At 39.1% G+C, this 21,424-nt stretch overlaps 1 protein-coding gene across 2 annotated transcripts in view; it reads left to right on the forward strand.

The window, feature by feature from the left end:
- Window positions 1-12,080, forward strand: part of ATP6V0D2 (ATPase H+ transporting V0 subunit d2) — a 44,806-nt gene extending 32,726 nt beyond the window's left edge. Inside the window, exons 4-8 of one of the 2 annotated variants that reach the window (XM_024578337.3) lie at window positions 38-117; window positions 1,366-1,443; window positions 9,088-9,264; window positions 10,366-10,443; window positions 11,585-12,080. In XM_024578337.3, coding sequence (XP_024434105.2) covers window positions 38-117; window positions 1,366-1,443; window positions 9,088-9,264; window positions 10,366-10,443; window positions 11,585-11,746 — 575 coding nt within the window. In that variant the 3' untranslated portion in view covers window positions 11,747-12,080. The remainder of the gene's footprint in view (window positions 1-37; window positions 118-1,365; window positions 1,444-9,087; window positions 9,265-10,365; window positions 10,444-11,584) is intronic. The other variant, XM_053930350.1, reaches the window with a different exon arrangement.
- Window positions 12,081-21,424: the final 9,344 nt, after the last annotated feature.

Raw genomic sequence — 21,424 nt, forward strand, 5'->3', positions numbered from 1 at the left:
TGATTAACTTATTTTATACAATGACTTCTCTTCTCAGCTCCATTCTTTCAAGACTGCATGTCTGAAAATACATTAGATGAACTGAATATTGAAATACTGCGCAATAAACTGTACAAGGTAACTGTTTCCTATATAGTATGTTTTTCTTTATTACATAACATTTTATAACCAGAGTTTTTTATTAGAAGTGACTTTACCCATTAGCCAAGTCCTGCAAATATGAAGTGAGGCATATTTGGAGTGTACATACATGTCAGCTTTCCCAACCAGAAGATTGTTGAGAGGAAGTAACACCTTATTTTTCTCTGTGTTCCCACCTCTTTGCCTAGAACATAAAAGGTGTCAATTGATGAATTTGAGAACAACCAGCATTTATAGTAAACCTCCTGTTGTATAGAGTTCACACTCTCTTTCACACTGTGAAAGAGTCCCTGTCCATACAATGGTAATCTACTGAGAGTGGACAGCATATCAAGATGACAAACTGCACATGACATCATCTGTACCGCTTTTCATGGACTGGCCAACTGTCTGTCTGAACTGTACTGCCATTATCTGAGGATCTCTATAATAAAGGCTGAGTGAACTCTGTCTTTTCACTTGTACACCATAGTCTTTGCTCATTCTCACAGAGTAGCTGAATATATATAGACAGCCATGCCATAAATATAGCACGGTATGCTGAAACATGGTCCTCTTAAAAGCACTGAATGTTAAAGAGATGTATGGACTTACAAGAAGCATCCCAAATATAGCTAACAGAAGGCACCATTCAAAGTAATTTGTATGCATTAACTCACTCTATCCATCCAGCAAAACTGTGCTATCTCCATTCCTCAGATGAGAAAATGGAAGCATGAAGGTGAAGAGACTTGGTTGAAGTCAGTTCACTAGTGAGTAGTAGTATTGGGACTCAAGCACAGAGAGGCTGATAGCAGCCCAGATACTGCCTTCCCATCATATCCTCCATGCTCAAAGTGACCTCAAATGCATCTCCTGAAAGATGAAATGTATATACTGGGCCAAATAGAGTGTTATTTATTGAGCTCGTAAAAGAATTTGGCACTCTTGCTAGAATAGCAACAACTAACCCTATGAGATTTCATGATCCATTCAAAAAAGTGCTCGTAAGTAATTATAAGATATGATAAATACAATTTTGTTCTTTCATGGAGTTCTTTTTTCATATTGTGCAATGTACTTTAATAAGAAAATTTCTTCCAAATTTATTCTAAAATGTGGGTCGATGGGAGAAGTGATTCAACTTCCTTAAAAGCATTTAATAAGCCATGAAAAACTGACCTGGAAATTTCCAAAAGGAGCATATATTCATCTTATTGTTTTATGATCTTTCTTCTTTTTAAGTCTTACCTGGAGGCATTCTATAAATTCTGTAAGAATTATGGTGATGTCACAGCAGAAATTATGTGTCCCATTCTTGAGGTAAGAAAGAGTCCTTGAAGTTTTTATGTCAAATAATGTGTTTACACATGTTTCATTTATATAATCCTACTAATATTTCTTTATCTTAGAAGCTCCTTTAGCTAAAATAAAATAAGCTATATATTTTATAATGTGTATGTCATTTGATGCCTTCAGTTATGAGTAATATTTTCCAAGTTTACTACATAAGAGAGTTATTTGGAATTAGAAAAGAATAATGCTTATGAAAGTTTGAACATGATTCATTTTGCTGTATAGTATGAAGAAAAATCATAATTAGTTAAAAGTTTAGTAAACTGTGCTGAGATATCCAAGTTGGCTGAGGAGTAAGTGGAAGCTACACTAACCTCCTACCAGGCCCAAACTGGAATTACAACTAAATTACAGAAAAATCATCCTAAATAACCAACTGAACACTAGCTGGAGAGAAGCCTTATAATCATGGACAGATGAGAGAAGACATATCAACACAATGAGACTGGTAGGGAGTACAGAGGAGGCATGAGAAGATTGGCTGGGCTCCCGTGGGCAAGAGAGAAGCTGAAGTGCTGGAGATATATTTCGGCAGCCAGGGGGGACCCCCTGAAAAGGGTGGGGTCTAGACCTCAAACTGAGCTGCCCAGCCTACAGCAACAGAACTGTAAAAAGAACCCAAATAACATAAGGCTGTGAAAAGCAGTGGGGTTTCTGTCTGCCAGGAAGAGATGGATGGAGATGCGGAGAGTCTTTTAAAGGGCCAGTATACAAAATTCCACTTGCAGTCTCTTACCCTGGGCTATGGCAGAAGGAGGGCAGAGTGGACTAGAGATGTGTGAGGAGAGTCTGGGACTGGTGGCTGTGGGGAAAGAACTGAAGGAACAGCCACCAGAATCCATGTCTTGAGTCATCGCCCATACTGCATAGGCCATCTTGATAAGGCAGAGCACTCTTCTCCAGATGGCATCAGCCTGAGGGGAAGCAATAGCCCTGCCCACAGGAATTTCTCTGCTCCACCTTCTGGTGCTAAAGTCCTGCTGCTGAGGAGTGTAGCTGGAAGACATTCACTGATTAATCCTACAGAAAGCCTGCAGGCAGAGGCAGATTTCTGGAACCTCTGGGACTTCAGCTGACCCTTCCCTGGGCATGGTGCTGATAAAACCTAGCTTGATATGCAGCCTGGTACTTTCTGTACACAAATATGCCCAGCAGAGAGAGCCACACATTGTGGATCACTGATAGCTCCAAACAGGGTGCTCAGGGCCAGTCACAGGCAGGGGTTGACTTTGTCCTGCAACACAGTCTTGCATAGAAAAAGACACAAAGAGGCAGCCAAAATGGGTAAATGAAGAAACAGGCCCCAAGAAAGGAAAAGAGATATCTCCAGAAGAACTAGATGACATAGAGGCAAGCAATTTATCAGATAGTTTGGAGTAATGATTATAAGGATACTCAACAGCATGAAAAAAGACATAGAAAACATAAAAAAAGACCAGTCAGAAATAAAGAATGCAATATCTGAAATAAATAATACACTGGAAGGAATAAAGAGTAGGTAAGATGAAGCAGAGGATCAAATCAGTGATTTGGAAGGCAAGATAGAAAAAAAAATCAGGCAGAGCAAGTATAAAAAGAAAAAATAATTTAAATAAAAATGAGGAGAGCTTAAGAAACATTTTGGACAACATGAAGTATAACAATATCTGCATCATGGGTATACCAGACAGAGAAGTGAGCGAGCAGAGGTTGAAAACCTGTTAGAAGATATATTGATGGAAAAATTCCCTAATCTGATGAAGGGACAAGACACAAAATTCCAGGAATCTCAGAGAGTCCAAAACAAGTTGGACCCAATGAAGCTTACACCAAGACACATCATAATTAAATTGACAGGGCTTAAAGACAAGGAGAAAATCCTAAAAGCTGCAAGAGAAAAGCAGACATTACATACAAGGAGCACCAATTAGACAGTCATCGGATTACTCAACAGAAGCATTTCAGGCCAGAAGGGAGTGGCGTGAAATATTCAAGGTAATGAAAAGAAAGGGCCTACAACCAAGGCTACTTTACCCATCAAGGCAATAATTTAAAATCAAAGGTGAAATAAGGAGCTTCCCAGAAAAGAAAAAGGTAAAGGAGATTGTTAACAACAAATCAGTAGTACTGTAACAAACGTTAAAGGGCTTGCTTTAAGAGGATGAAGAAGAAAACCAGAAAGAAAAAAAAGAGAGGAAAACAGTCTAACAATAAAATGGCACTACATATGTATCTATCAATAATCACCTTAAATTTTAATGGCTTGAATGCTCCAACCAAAAGAAAGAGGGTAGCTGAATGAATGAGAAAACAAGACCCATATATATGCTGCTTCCAAGAGAACCGTCTCAGATCAAAAGATCGACACAGACTAAAAGTAAAGGGATGGAAAAAGATATTTCATGCAAATGGAGAGGAAATAGAAGCTGGGGTAACAATACTTATATCTAACAAAGTAGATTTTAAAACCAAGGTTATAATAAGAGACAAAGAAAGATACTACATAATGATAAAGGGAATGATCAAAGAGGACATAACCCTAGCAAACATTTACATACCTAACATAGGAGCACCTAAATATGTAAAGCAAATCTCGATGGACATGAAGGGAGAGATCCACAGAAATACAGTCACAGCTGAGGTTTTGAACACCCCTTTGACTTCAATGGGTAGATTTTTCAGGCAGACAGTGGCCTTAAGTGACACACTATATTAAATGGATTTAATTGGTATCTTCAGAGCATTTCACCCCAAAGGAGCAGAATATACACATGGAACATTTTCTAGGATAGAACACATGTCAGGACACAAAACAAGTCTCAATAAATTTAAGAAGATTCAAATATGTAAAGCACCTTCTCTAACCACAATGCTATGAAACTAGAAATCAGTCACAAGAAGAACATTGAAAAATACACAAAGACATGAAAGCTAAATAACATGTTATTAAACAGTGAATGGGTCAACAACAAAATCAAGAAGAAATCAAAAGATACCTTGAAACAAATGTTTCCTTGTGTTTGAGAGAGGAAGCAAGCACATACAATGGGCTAAACATAGTTTATTCAATAAATGGTGTTGGAAAAATAGATATGTGCAGAAAAATGAAACTAGACCACCTTCTTATACCACAAACAAGAATAAATTCAAAATGGATTAAAGACTTAAATGTTGGACCAGAAACCATAATAATCCTAGAAGAAAACATAGCAAAATCTTGAACATAGTTCATAGCAATATTTTATCAGATATACCTCCCCAGACAAGGTAAACAAAAGAAAAACAATAAACAAATGGGACTACATTAAACTAAAAAGTTTTTGCACAGCAAAGGAAATAATCAATAAAATAAAAAGACAACCCATGGAATTGGAGGACATATTCACCAATACATCTGATAAGGGGTTAGTATTCAACATTTATAAAGAACTTACAAAACTCAACACCAAAAAAAACAAACAACCCAGTTAAAAAAATGGGCAAAGGACCTGAATAGACACTTATTCAAAGGGAACATACAGATGTCCAATAGGCATATTAAAAGATGATCAACATCACCAATTATCAGACAAATACAGATTAAAACCACAATAAGAAATCGTCTCACACCTATCAGAAAGGCTATCATCAATAAATCTACAAACAACAAATGCTGGTGATGATGTGAAGGGTGTTGTAAGGGGACTAAATCTTAATGGAAAAAAATACAATAAAAATTAATAAACTGTGGTAATTACTGCATGGTCAGAACTCATAAGATCACCCAGCTTCCCTCCAGGGAGAGAACATGGGCCCGCTGAGACCTCACAAGCTGCCATCAAAGTCTATAATGGGCATTGTCCCCTATGGAAATCCTAACATAGAGTCCGCCCCAATCAGCCATCAAGCACCCCAACACTGGGTAGAAAGTCTATGGTTAGGAGTTCACCACTGGCTGCTATCCCTTGAACTGATGTTGTTATACACTTAAATCCTTTTTATCATTATAGATTTTATCTGTGCCCAGAGGTCTCTTGTCTCTGTTGTTATCTGCAAATGCACAGGAAATTCAGGCATCAGAAGGATCTTGGGCATCCGGGCATAGCTGGCATTCCACAGTGTCTGTATCTGTAGATCTCTCGCTGATTTCCTCAGCTGTTTAGATTTAAAAAATAATGTATAGTTTAAAATAATATTGAATAATATATATGTATATACATACATACATACATACATACATTATTTCTAGGCTTACAAAAGCCCTGTGAAACCAAGTTTTGTCCAAAGAATATCTTTAATCATTAGATTACCTGTTACAGTAACTTCATTGGTGGGTAGATCCTTAAATATTTCAATGACTTCTGATTTCAAGAAAAGCCTGACAAGAGCTACCCTTTAGGGGAAAAAAGAGGGGGGGGGAACCTGAATAACTTCATCTACATGTATTATAAACTAATGTTCTGAAAATGCATATGGGAAAATTAGTTCCCCTCAAAACAGCTAATCATTTAAATTTTAGTTAAATACACTTTGCTGCCACCTGTTGAAACTCTTAAAGCCAAAGTAGTTCTTAAAGTAAAAAGTTTATCAGTGGAGAACTCCAAAAGATATTTTTTGTTCTTATTTATATCACAGAGAATGTAGACATTGATAAATAACACTTTTTTCATGGTATACTCAATCTCAGAAAGTACGTAAGTCTCTTTTAGATGTTCTGGTCACATGAATAACCTGGTGACCCCATGGAGGTCCGTCCTTTTGTTTTCATAAATTTAAGTACTAGTCACACTAGAAGAAGCCACATTATTCATGGATCAAAATATAGTCTCCACATGACATAATTCCTGTGGTTTAGAAATGCTTCATATACTTCATACCAACAAAATAAGTGAAATAGGAATTATGTTAAAACTAACAAAAGGTATACAGTGGCACTATTACTAACTAGTTAACACTTATTATGTGCCAGATACTGTCCTAAGTGCTATCTATGCCTGAATTCACTTGGACTTCAAACTAGCACAAAGAGATGAGTAGCTTAGTATCTATTTTTCAAAAGGAGCAACTGAGGCACAGAGAAGGCTATAACTTTCTTGATGTCACACAGTTAGTGGTAGTCTCAAAATTTGAACTCAAGCATCCTGGCCCCTGGCTCCCATTCCTACATGTTTACCCACTATATTATATTATCTCTACATTAAATTCACAATTCTTACATAAAAGTAAGTGCTAAGTTATAAGCAAGATCACACTGCATGTGCTATAAAACATCAGAACTCAATAAGAATGATGTCTCTGTAAAATGGACAGCATAGTATTAAAATGGGTCAGAATATATGTCTCATGTCACTGTCCTCCACCTCCATGGCCACCCACCCTCCCACCCACTTCTCCTTCGAGGTGTGAAATGGCAATAATAGGTGACCAGACAGCCCAGCTCCGTTGGGTACAACTGACAGTAATTTTGAGTAAGTCAACTGTACACTGTTGTCTCCTTGAACAACAAAAAAGTGGTATACTCATAATGAATGAGCATTTGTAGGCAAGCATGAAGGAGAAGACAGGACATCTGACATACCCTGTTCTCACAGATGCCAACCCTTTGTAGAAGATACAGGGCTTCAGAGAAATGAATCCTGCCCCATTTCATCTCCTGCATAATCAGATCCATAATGTGTGTCAAATGTCTGCTTAGGGATGGCAAGAACAGTGCAGCCTTTTTATAATTCCAAATTATAGTTCTTTTCATTAAGAGTACAGATATAAACACACAGGTGGAGCCTCTAAACTAGAGGAATTCAGTAAGGTCAATATACAACAGAAGAAAAGGGAAATTGCAGTATAATAAAGGTCAAAGGAAGTCATAATCAGTTAGGGAGGAAATAGAAGGGCTTTTTATGAAAAAGGTGGTTTTTTATGGGACCCTCAAAAGCAGGTAGGATTTCAACAAGTTGTTATGAAATGGAGTACGTGCATTTTAGACAAAGGGAAAACATGTTCTCAAAGCTAGAACTTAGTTCATAGGCTATTCAGTAGCCCACTGCCTAAGTCATGGTCCTGTCCTCTTGGCAATGGCCTGTGAAGCCCATCATACTCAATGCCTACTTCCTTGTCCCTCCCTTGACTCCCTACTTCCCCAGTCGGGAGCTGTGACTGTGCTTCATGGACCTGAAGAAAGCTTCCACCCCCACTCCCTACCCCCAACCCACACTGATTCTCTCCAGAAAATTATAACATCTGACCATGAGAAAGCACACTGAAGAACTCTGGAACAATTAACTCCATGATTTCTCCCCTGCCCTGATTTTTACTTCAAGGTTTCTTTTGTCATGAATCTCCCTCTTGCCCATCTTCTCTTACCCGTGCAAGGTCTAAAATTACCAACAGGACTAGTTCTATTCAGGGGCCAGGGGCAGCTGCCTTTGCTTCCAAATAAGGCAACCCCTGCCTCTAGTTTACTCCTAATTTCCATGATAGTACTCAGAAGGATCAGAAGGAACTAATTCACTTGGAAAAGGAAACACCTGTTCTCATGTAAGAATTCCAGTAAAATCTGTGGCAAGTCTGCCTCTGTTATCAATTAGTCAAAAGGAAGCTAATCAAAGGACATCTAAAGTAGCAGAATCATAGACCATTTTGTTGCATTCAGTAAACACTTAAGATCTTCCTTCATGTCAGGCACTGGATATTTAAAATTCAACAATGAACAAATGATCCCACAAAGATTTTAGAGTATAGTAGGGAGAAAAATCCATGCAGATTTTTAAAAAATATATTAAGTGCAGGGTGCCTCAGGTATAGAAAAGAGTTTCATAGCCCAAGGGCACCACAACAAACAGCCAAGTAAGTGGAAGAGCCCACAAAGGCCAGGCTGAGATGGGATGGTCAGAGTAGAACCAGGAGACCGAAGAAACATGGAGATCAAAGAAACATGGAGATCAAAGCAATAGAAAGAAATTTCAAGAAAAACTGGTTAGATGAACTGGAAAGGCCTGACATGGGGCTCTTTGCTGAAGTGCCAAACCCTATCACCTTACAAACAAGGAAACAGAGACCCTGAAAGGAAGATAAGTTGCCCCAAGCCACATAATTCTTGTGTTACTTATAAGAGTTAGAGTTATTGATATTTAACTGAGGACTTAAAAAAAGAAAAAAAAAACCAAAGCCATGTGAATCCAAATGGTAGTAGCACAAATTTTCATCATGTAAAAAAATTCCTACTGGCGCCAATGGTCAGGAAAGAATACGAACATGTATGGCATACACTTTTTCTTCCAAACATCCCTCTAGGGACTTCCACTTACACTATCTTGTTCTGTCCCTAAATGGACCCCAACAAGTCAGTATTACTCCCATTTTTATGGAAGAGACATTTGAGACTGGTGGTGAGTAATTGAGTGCCTGGGAACTAAAGATTAGGGTTTCAAGAGCAATACAGGCCATTAGCATTGCTGTGTGATCCTTCTCTAACAGATTACTCCATTATGAGAAGAGACCAAGGGAATGTTAATAACATGTCTGTATTATAATTAGACATAGATCCAAAAGGAAAGCAAATCACTTTGAAAATGGTTTTATCTCTTTAGGGCTCTGTTTATGGCATTGGGTAGATGGATGGTTTGATCTCACTGATTTTCTCTCTCGCTAATTCAGTTTGAGGCCGACAGACGTGCTTTTATCATCACTCTTAACTCCTTTGGCACGGAATTAAGCAAAGATGACCGGCAGGCCCTCTACCCGACCTGTGGCAAGCTCTACCCCGAGGGGCTGCGTCTGCTGGCCCAAGCAGATGACTTCGAACAGATGAAGAGGGTAGCAGACCACTATGGAGTATGTGATTCCAGGGTTCCCCAGACATCTGTGTGACTTCATCACATGTGCCTTAGAAGGCATATGTCACATTGACACTTCTCATCTACAGCACTTGTAATATTTGTAAGGTAGAAAGCCATATCTCTTGCTGTGATGTCTCTCCCAGAGAAATACTTGTGATTCTAACCCAAGTGGGTGCTCTTTAAGGTTCCTGCCATGCAAGTACTGTTTAATTCTCCAAGGAGCAGTCCTTGGAGTACTTCTTTTGATGTGCTTGATAAAGCAAATTCCCCAAGAGACTGGTGTTCCGGAAATGTGAGTGCACATCAGTGTTATGTAAGATAGCCTGGCCCAGCAGTTCTTGGAAGCACCCACTGGGTAAACAGGGTCAGGTAGCAAATTTCTACTTAAAATATGAGGGAGGGTATGGGTATGTCAGTCTGTGTACACCCTGGGCTCAGTGGCCAGGAACAGGGAATGGAAAGAGATATGGAGCCTGAACCTTCTCTACTCAAGTTACACTCCTTCTCCCACCCCATTCCTTCTAAGTTACCCATGCAACACGCAGATCCAGCAGGTAACTTTCCAGAGCTGGAAGGACCCTCCTCTCATCTTTCCCTATGGATTCCCAAAGCCCTCTGGGGAATATTAAAGTCAGCATTCAGATCTCTATAACATCTTATGTCACTGTGAGAGGCTTTATAGCATAATATTAAAATGTGAGCTTCTCCCCAATTTTCACCTCTTCTACACTTGAACTATCATGTGAATTTTATTAGTTGTCCTCCCAAAGAGCCCATGAACTCATACTGATGGAGTATTCATTTAGCCCTGGAATGTGGCTAACGAACCCTGAGCCTGACTGTGGAGCTGAGATCACATGCTGCACACTGAGGAGGATGTTTTGCCCTCCAGCCTTGAAGTCTACATCCCGCAATGGGCTGCAATACCGCCACTTTCATTCAGAATCCTTGATTTTATAGTGTTCTGGATAGGTTTTTAAAATAGATGCACAATATCTGTATTGGTAGGAAACTATCATCATATACATTTATAAGAAATGAAAACATTTAAAATAGTCAAAATTTATTTTTAAATATTTAAAATTTTCTTTTTAAGGTATACAAGCCTTTGTTTGAGACTATGGGTGACAGCAGTGGGGGAAAGTCTTTGGAAGATGTGTTTTATGAGCATGAGGTATGCTAGTCATGGAAATGCTATCAGCTTATACATACTTTTTTCTTGCTCTGTGTTTTAAATATCTTCTTACTTTGAGTGTCAGATCTCTGCTTTGATAGGCCCTGTGGTTCATATATGGTAGCTTCTTGTGGAATTGTCTGGTCCAGACAAATATGCAGAGTGACACTCTGGGAAGAATGTGGTGCTTCCGTAATGATCAAGAGAAACAGTACCAGGCATAGTTGTGATCGGAGATTGTCCTCATGGTGTACAACCTGGCAGGAGCCTAGTCTATCCCTTCATGGATTTAACTAAGGTTATGATACAATTCAAGGCACAGTTATAACAGTTAGGAATTGTTCTTAAGGAAATCCATAGAGTCCAAATCATTCTTTTCCTAAAAAGGAAGAAAGGTATTTAATTCATCTACAGTCAACTTCTGGGTAGTAAGCTGGTCAACAAAAGGACTTTTTTTATTGCATTGTCTTATATTTTTTTGTACCAAGTAAGGTCCCCCCAAACTAGAAAATTTTTCTAGTATATTCTATTCATTTCTCCAGACCACTGGCCCTTCTAATTCAATTGATTGGAACCGAAAGAGAACCCAGACATTAACACGAGCCATGAGGCCACACGAGCCCTAGCAAACAGAAAGAGGAATGGGGTTCCTGTCAGTCCTACTCTGAACCTTTTCCACTGCTCTCTGTGTCTGTCAAAACAACTGAACTGTAAGTCAGGTTGCTGCAGAGCATACTAGAAAATCTCATAATATCTCTGAGACTAAAATCCAGGGGTCTGGGATCTTGCCCTAGAGAGTAGTTAGATGGCCTAAAAACCTTTTTAAATTTTTAAAAGATGTGACCAAAGAAAATTACTTTCCCTAAATGAAATAAGCCCACTCACTAGAAGCCAAGTAAATGTAACACCAAAGTCACACACACACACATGCACACGCACACACAACCAAGGTCCTAAGAATTTGTGCTCACAACACTGCTAAGATTTGGAGATTGCCTTGTGGTTCTACAAGCTTACTTTTTAAACTGCTATTGTCTGCATTTAATAGGCTCAAGCACAAGCCAGTCTGTACTTTATTGCTTCACAAACAATGTAAGCTTTAAATGAGCTAATGGTCTGCATTATTTTTTTCCTCACTCAGGTGAAAATGAATGTGCTGGCATTCAACAGGCAGTTCCACTGTGGTGTGTTTTATGCTTACATTAAATTGAAGGAACAAGAAATGAGGAACATCGTGTGGATCGCAGAATGCATCTCACAAAGACATCAGACTAAAATTAATAGCTACATTCCAACTCTGTAACCCAGCACAGGGCCTCAGATGCAGAAAAATCATAAATGTAAGGAGGAAGCTATTGAGGAAAATGAGAAGAATTGTGTCAGATAATCTAGGTTACACAGAAGGAAGCCTCTTGGCCCCTTTAGGAATTGCAGGCCCACTGGCAACACAGTAAACCAGCCCTGAAACAAAGTTCTCATTTTTCCTCCTGCAGCCTTAAATCTTGTTTCCACATTTGTGTATCACTCTTCACCAGGCTTTAGGCATTAATTTTAATTAACCCTTTGGTACTTCCCCTACTTTTATTTTGTTGTGTTAAAAATCAAATCTAATAAAAGTGTTTTACTCCAGCTCTTCATTCTTCTCGATGGGCCCAAATACTAAGTGTTTGTTTTACTTTTTAAGTGTTAGTCCACAAAAATTCAGAGCTGTATGTAGTCCACTTGGACCACATGTGATAGGAAAGATTTCCTTTTTTCTAATACACTTTGTTCTGGTAGGCTCAGAAGAGCTGCCAGTTTTGAATCAGATTCCCTGGATGCAAGTAATGTTAAATTTGTTATTAAGGCTACAACTAATAACTTATATAGTTTTCTCTAAACAAAAGATATGGCTCTTTCTTATGGTTCTTTCATGCTTTGCCTGAAGAAAAAATAACCTCACTAACTGTATTTTATATACTGAGAAGCATAAATCAGAGGGTCAATTTGTACTTCATGGATTCTCTACAAAACTTCAGTGGAAATGGTGCACAGAGCTGCCCAAAGAAAGAAAAGCAATACACACTGCTCAAGTCCTTTCTTTCAAAATAAAAGAGGTTCCTAAATAGAAAATTCATTCTTCCTGTTGTGGGGGAGGAAGAAACTCTCCTCTACCTCAAGGTTCTGCTGGCTATTTTAATAATTACATAGACATGAGATAGATTAGCAAGAGAAAATAACCAAATTTAATACATATGTGCATATGAGGACCCTGCATAAATGAGAGAATCAGAGACAAAGAGGGATCTAGGTATAAAAGACATCCTGAGCTGGGGATGAGGTAAGTCACCTTGAGAGCTCCAAAGGGTCATTGCAAGATGATAATAACAGATGTTTAGTAAATATAAGTTTGCCCTGCCATTATAGGTAGATCAAAAAGAGATTATCATTGATAATCTATTATGGGCAAGGCTCCTAATTCAAGTTCTAACTAGTTAAGGGGTGGTGGGATCATAAGTTTCTCTTGAGCCTGAAGCTAAAATTGTCTTTAGCTTGAAACAACCCTTATACCATAGGGGCACATCTTGGGGTGGTTCATTCTGAACCCCCACAAGGAGTTTCATTAGTAATAACTCTCAAGTCTACCACTTAAAAGATACTGTCAACAATGTCAGATGTGCCGGACCTGGTGGAGTAGAAGATGACATCATAACAAAGACTGAAATGTTTGGTACAACAGTCCTATAGAGAGCAGGACCAATAAAATGGCATTGGTCTGATCGCGATAGGATAAAGTATATAAAACAAAGTGGAGTCACTTATGTCAACTAAAATGGCTGTCAGTCAGCAATGACACTTTGGTTTAAGAGGAAAATTACCTAAGTCAGTAAACACATCTGGCAAGGAGACATATCTGCCCATATGGTCAGAGCAGAGACATCTGGCAAGGAGACGCACTTAAAACATCTGCACCAGTGGTCAGAGCAGCCATATCTGCAGAGCGGGACCACCCATAGATGATCTCCTGGGCAAATTCCACACTTGCCATCAGAGGTGCCAAAGCATTTAGCAAAACGACCCAGAACTATGGAGTACACCACTGTCAAGGTATAACTGAGATAGGCTTCAGACCACTGCTGAAATAGCCAAAGTCCACACACCAAAGTGTTGCTCCACACCACACTGATCTCCCTTGGGCATCGGCCACCAGAGGCTCTACCCTGCTGATCTCAGGATTTTGCCTGCCCTGCTGCCCACCTGGCTCTGGAGATCCTTCCTTGCAAGATGCTGACAACTCCCTTGCCCACTGTGCTGTCTCCTGAACCTCACATGGAGACTCTGAGACTCAGGTTTATTATGCCCCACTGATTGCTGTGTGTGTTACTGTATTTTTCAGACTATAAGATGCACGGGACCATAAGATGCACCTAGGTTTTAGAGGAGGAATATAGGAAAAAAATTTTTGAAGCAAAAAATGTGGTAAAATATTTAATAACATAAATAACATACTATTTCACCAATGTAAATGTAAACAGAACTCAACAGCAGCATTAACAACCATTATTACTGACTTTAAGCTTTAAGTACAGAAACTCCTCTAATCATCAGGAAACCCCAAGAACTCCTCATCACTACTGTCCACATTTATGAAGCTCAGTTCCTCAGAATCACTAATATCACTGTCTTCACCCTGTTCATAGAGGATGTCATCTTCAGAGCTGTCTAAGGTATTCCTGACACTGTTATGGGGGAGATTTGCTGCTGGAGGGCCACAGGTTGTACAACACTCTTGTATGGGGACAGCAGTTTTGCACAACATGTGTGGCTCTGCAGCTGTTGCCAAATTACAGCTCCCATAATCCCAACCTGTCCAAACATGATGGGAGTTGTAGTTTTGCAACAGCTTCAGGACCACATTGACAGGTGACCCTGCAGTGGAATTTGCCTTTGTTAATGTTAATGGGGGACACACCAGTCACATGATGGAGGCACGTTGGGGCGCCGCATGCTTTCTTCTCCTAATGTGCTTGCACCGCCTCTACCCTCCTCCCTAGCACTATAGTATGCCACAGTGGGACTCCGCTCCTGCCTCCCTTGCTTCACACTGTTGCCGCGACACCCCCTCCTCCCAGCCCAGGTCCCGAAGCATTGCCCTACTCCTGTCTGACTGGCTTCCCCACCCCCCCACACCTCCCCACTCCCACCCCTGCCCCCAGCAAGCCAGGTAAGCTACATTCGGATTATAAGACACACCTCCATTTCCTCCCAAATTTGGGGGGAAAGGTGCGTCTTATAGTCCAAAAATACAGTATATTTCTCTTAAATTGTTACAGTGTGAATAGGGTATTAATGTGTGCTGATGTTTTACTTTGGGTGAACTTGCATTCAATAAAAGCTGAGTGGATAGCATAGTTACCGTGTATGACTCTTCTCTATTCCTTGGTGCTGGGCTGCTCAGCAGGCAGCTAGCTGACCAGTTGCCTGGCTGACTTATAGGAAAGACTATATCACAAACATATGCTTGTGACCTGCCTCTCTTTGTTGGATTCATCTCATTCATTTTGAGTTATTTTCACTTCAGCAAATGGAAGCATTAACTCTTCTGTGTACCAACTAGAGAGCTGCTGAGAGATGTGTGTGACATAAGGAGAGGGCATCGATCTTAGTGCTTTCAGCCCTGACATCTCCTGAGAGCAGAGGCTAGGAGTTTTGGTGTCATTTTGGAGGGCTATGTGGTTATATAGTGTACAAACTATAAATATAAAAACAGGGTATAGTTGCCCTGGTTGGTCTGGCTTAGTGGACTGAGTGCCAGACTGTGAAGCAAAGCGTCACTGGTTTCATTCCCAGTCAGGGCACATGCCTGGATTGTGGGCCAGGTCCCCGGTAGGGGGCGTGTGAGGGGCAACCACACATTGATGTTTCCCTCCCTCCCTTTCTCTCTCCTTCCCCTTCTCTCTGAAAATAAATAAATAAAATCTTTAAATTTTTTTAAATAAAAATAAAATAAAAACAGAGCATAGAAACTACAATACAGCCCAAACCACCTGCCTTCAGCAATTTCTTTCCCTCTTTCCTCTCAGTTACATCTTCATTATTCTGTCTGGCCTCCCACCAGTCTCTGTCACCCTGGCTCTAGTCCCTGGCCCCCACCACTAACAATTTACTTTTATAAGTTATTAGAATAGTAGAAACACTACCTACTTTATTTAATGAGTTAATATGTACCTGAGCATTTGCTGGATACCAGGCATATCATGATTAGTGTAACTGAAATTTCAAGTTGGAAATACATTTGCCAGTGTTCAGTCCTTAGTGCCAAACACGTAAAATTATTTGGAATGTCAGTTATCAAAGCTTTAGTTCATTAAGGTTTTAAATTTAAAACAGTAGTAGCCAAGTTCTATCATGACATCTTAATGCCCATGATATATTTTGTTGACAAAAAAGTCCTTTAGTTTTTTCCGTATGATGGCTATAGTAGTGCTTAGTTGTCTTTAACTTCATTCAAAACAATTTTGCTAAATTTTATTGTGACAGCTATCATTTCAGCGTGCATTTTAAAAAAACATCAGCCTCTTTTTCAATGCTGCTGTTACTAAAAATGGAACTGCCTTTTGACCTAGCAATTCTACTGCTAGGATTATATCCTAAGAACCCTGAAACAACAATCCAAAAGAACCTATGCACCCCAATGTTCATAGCAGCACGATTTATAATAGCCAAATGCTGGAGGCAACCTAAGTGTCCATCAATAAATGAGTGGATCAAAAAATTGTGGTACATTTACACAAAGGAATACTATGCTGCATAGAGAAAGAAGGAGCTCCTACCCATTGTGACAGCATGGATGGAACTGGAGAGCATTATGCTAAGTGAAATAAGCCAGGCAGTGAAATAAAAATACCATATGATCTCACCTTTAACTGGAACCCAATCAACAAAACAAACAAACAAGCAAAATATAACCAATGATATTGAAATTAAGGACAAACTGACAGTAACCAGAGGGTGGAGGGGAGATGATAATGGGGAGGAAAGGGTGAAGGGTTTATAGGAACAACTATAAAGGACACATGAACAAAAACAAGGGGAGTGGAAACAGGGGAGGGAGGTGGAGATAGCTGGGATTGTGGAGAGAGGTGGGGGAAAAAGGCAGAAAACTGTACTTGGAAAACAATAAAATTCAAAAATATTTAATAATAAATAAATAAGACATCAAATTGGTAAATTTATGTGCAATAAATTTAATATTGAAGATGGAAGAAAATATACAACATTTTCAGTGTATTATGCTTTATTATTTCAAGAAAGGTAAAAACGCAACTGAAATGCATAAAAACAAGATTTGTGCAGTGAATGGAGGTGCTGAGACTGATTAAATGTGTTAAAAGTGGTTTGCGAAGTTTCTGGTACTATTGACGTTTTGGCCAAAAAAACCTTTGCTGTGGGGCTGTCTTATGCTTTAGAAGGTGTTTAGCAGCACCCATAGCCTCTACCCACTAAAAGCCAAAAGAGGGAGATAGCTGATGTACCCAACACATCAAAATCAATAAAGTTTTTAGTGAAAATGAAAAATGTGTCTTTTATTTTACAGAAAAAACTCAATGGATTTTTTGGCCAACCCAATACAACCTGTCAATAAATTCTTTCACTAGTACTAACAAAGATACATATTTCTTTAATCCACCACCTAAACCTTCATCATCTTTCATGTAGATTAGGACCATACAACTCTAACTGGCCTTTATGTTGTCATTACCCCAACTGAAGCCGAGAGGGTTTTTTAAAACCTAAGACATTCTTACATCTATTGTTAAAATATTCCATGGCATCCCATTGTATTCGAAATAAAATCAAAACTTCACTATGACCTACAAGGCTCAGGATGGTCTGCCCTTTCCTGCCTTGCCATTCTCTCCTGCTGACATGCCCCAGTCACTACCCTGCTCTCACTAGACCTTTTCACATTTCCAATGCCCAGAACATGCTCCACTGGGGCCACATCCAGGCCCTTTTCTCTACATGGACTGGATTTTCACATGGCTGGCTCCGTTCCTTTAGGTTTTGATGTAGTCATATTTCCACAATGCCCCACTCCAGTGGGCACCCGTCCTATCATTGGAATTGTGCAAACCACCAGAACACAGCAATACTGCATATTTACTTCCTCACAGAGGTCCTTCAGGCTTAAGGGGGTGCCTTATACTTGTCTCTATTAGACCACCCTGTTCTTTAGCTCATAATTCTTACCACAGTTTGTAACCATACATGTGTCTGTTTGCTTGGAAACATTGACTTTCCCCATCTAACTAAGTTCTATGAGAGTACAAGATGTATTATTCTGATCATTTCTGTGTACTCAGTATTGGCCCAGAGCCTGGCATTCTGCAGCATTTAATATATGTCTGTCTAATGAATGAATGAACAAATCCTCTACCTGGAAGATTCTATGATTCAAATTGAAGAATTGCTAAAAGCGAAACGGAGGCATATTTAAAAATTTAAGAGTTCGTTGGAGCAAAAAACTATTCCAGATAGGCAGCTCCAACCAGAAGTAGTTAGAAATGCCTCACAGACAAGAGCCAGGGAGAAAGATGTTTCTAGAGAAAAGGCAGAGGCAAAGCAAGGAAATTATTCAATTGGCTGTAGCTTAAGTGGTTGTCTTATTTGGAAAAGACCAGTTGACTGTTGGTGATGGGCTGTTTTTCAGTTTTGATTTCCTGACCCCAAGGCCTTCACAAGGCCAGAGGTTTGGGCTTCTTTATGTAGACTGCTGAAATATTAGAGCTGCCACAGTCAAATAGCCTCCTTGTTTAGTTTAATACTTAACAGAAGTAAAAGCCAAACCATAACTAGTCCAGGGAATCCATCAATTCCCTCTGGGACACAGACATTTTCAGTGCCCAGGCAAAGCAACTAGTCTGAAGAGTTGCTACCACCTTGCTCAGTGAAAACACAGAAACACCTGGTAGGTAGTGATGCTGCTGGCTTGTGGCTCTTGAGTCTCCAGCATTCCTATAGTATCAGCACATCATGAGCCTCCAACATGTTTGTGGAATGAATAAACCCAGATGTGGGGCAAGGAGTGCATCAGCACCCATACCTGACCCTCAGAATCAAAGGGGAACTGTAAGGCCACACCCAGTATAGCTTCCACTGAGAGAGGGGTGACAGCCAGATTGTGTTCTCTGCCTGCAGTCATGCAGCTCAGTACTAATGGTTAGAGGTAGGCCAAATCCACTGCAGGAATATAAGTCAACCAAGAACCACTTAATTAAATGGAGCCTACCTCCTGTGGTCCACAAACACAGGTATCCACAAATGAGAGAACTGAAAGACAGTTAAATTCACCAAAATTGTTCCATAGTGTCCCCTGGACAACAAGATAAACCTAAATAATGACTCCCTATCCAATTTGCCTGCTGCCCAATCAGTTAACATCTACCTGGAAATTCACAGGAATCTAGAGTACATCAACAGCTGGTTAATTCCCTTGTTTGTGGAGTATATTAAAGGAGAAAAATCATACTGAATTATCAAGCCAGACAAACTGCTACACACTATTTATTCAACTAATAAATAAATAAATAGAGAAGACATCTTCTCTATTTCCAGAACTTTGTGGTCTTAGACAAGTTACTGAACTTTTAAAATTGTCTCCCCATCTGTGAAAATGAGATAATTATGTCTACTTCATAAGATTGCTATAGGATTTAGATGAAATATGTTTAAATGCTTAGTACACAGGCTACCCAAAGTAAGAGCCTAATAAATGTTCTATTCACACCTCCTTTGGATAACACATTAGATTGACTTGTGCACGTGACAATCTTAGTCACTAGGTTGAAAGCACCTGGGAAGTGAAGACCATCCCTTAATTGCTTTTGTTTCTCCAGTTCAGAACACAATGTTTGCTTAAAATAAGTCACATGTGCTTTTTAAAAAAAATGAAACTTACATTACTGGATATTAACATATATACACATATGACTCAAGTAATTTTACTTTATTCCCAGATAACAGTTGGCCACAGATTAATTAATTCTAATAAATGAGGCCCGTCATTTCCATATCAATCTGCACAACACTGTCCGGTCTCTTTTGTATGATCATTTCTTCTGTTTCCAACCCAAGGCCTCACATCCGCAATTTCTATGATCCCAGTTACCACCCCCTAACTCACCTGCTTCTCCCTCTCCAAGTCCCTCATCATAATGTCTGTCTGCAGCTTAACTCAGCCCAGTCCTACCTCCTCCTTAGTTTCCTGTGACTCATCACTCTTTATCGAGTCTCCTTCCCTCCCATGCTCAACTCAGTCTTATAATAAATTCCAATAGATGCCCTGGCTGGTGTGGCACAATGGATTGTGTGCCAGCCTGCAAACCACTGGGTCACAGGTTCGATTCCCAGTCAGAGCACATGCCTGGGTTGTGGGCTAGGTCCCTGGTTAGACGTATGTGAGAGGCAACTGATTGATGTATCTATCACACCTTGATGATTCTGTCCCTCTCTTTCTCCCTCCCTTCCCATCTCTCTAAAAATAAATAAATAAAATCTTTTAAAAAATAAAATAGAAATTTTAAAAGAAATAAATAAATTCAATAGATAGTTAAATAAATATGTCCCTGCTTCCTTAAATAAAAGCCACTACATTGGATGCAAACTCTTCTTGTTGTCCTGAGATACACATAGATATTCAGTGCACAATATATACTTATGGAGTTAAATTTATAGCTGCCATTCTCTCCGCATGTATATATATATACTATATATATATACTATATATATATATATATATATATATAGTATACATGTATACTATATGTGTTTGTCTACATACATACACATGTGCATATATGCACATATGTGTATACGTATATGTGTACATACACATGTGTGTATGTGTATGCATATATAGAATATATTAAATATACTATATACTATATATACTAAATACTGCACATATACTATGCATGTACTGTATATGCTATACATGTATACTATATAGAATATACTATATACTATATATACACCTATGTACATAGAATATATACACCTATGTGTATATATAGTATACATATATAGTATAATGTATAGTGTATGTGTGTATACTATACTATATATACTATATAGTATATATGTGCATATATGCACATGTGTGTATATATAGTATACATGTATATATAGTATAGTATATATGTGTGTGTATACACACACACACTATTATTAGAAAGTATCTTTCATTTACATTTCAAAATATTAAAAAAGGCACATAAAAGCAAAAATAGTAATAATACAGTGTTGTCTCAGGGGCTAATAAAGTGAATAAGCCCACCTGTACTCCTTTGAAAAGATTGCAGCCAAGTACATGGTTTGTAGTTTTGTGGTTGCTTTTTCTGTAATGTTCTTGCCCCTTTTCTCATTGTCAGTGTAATACAGGGGTGTCAAACTCATTTTCACATCAGCCTCACAGTTGCCTTCAAAGGGCTGAATGTAATTTTAGGATTATATAAATGTAACTACTCCTTAACAGTTAAGCAAGAGCTCAGCACTGCCACCAGGCAGAAATAAGGTGCCGGGCTAAATAAAACAAGGTGGAGGGCTGGATTTGGCCCATGGTCCTCGTGTTGCCACCTGTGGTGTAATAGAAGTTATTTTTATGACTGTTTTACAGCTTTCTTCTACTGAGTCTGATTTGTTGCTCGTCCACTGGAAGCAATAAAAGCAAACTTTCCTATGGTTGAAAGTAGCTGTGAAAGAGTAACAGAGCCCTGCATAAGACCCTGGACATGGGATGCAGACTTGAATCATCAGTGTGCCCTTGGGCTCCATTAATTCTTTCCTATTTTCTGAGAGTGTAGATTACTTTGTTCAATCACCTTAGTGAAGAAGTGAAGACTTTTGATAATACTAACATTCTGGTTGATAGAAAGTGCTGGAGCTGAATAAACCCATGCTAATGTCTTATGATGATCCTTGAGGACCCAGGTAGTGGAGA

Source organism: Desmodus rotundus, chromosome 8 (genome assembly GCF_022682495.2).
Source record: "Desmodus rotundus isolate HL8 chromosome 8, HLdesRot8A.1, whole genome shotgun sequence".
NCBI lineage: Eukaryota > Metazoa > Chordata > Mammalia > Chiroptera > Phyllostomidae > Desmodus > Desmodus rotundus.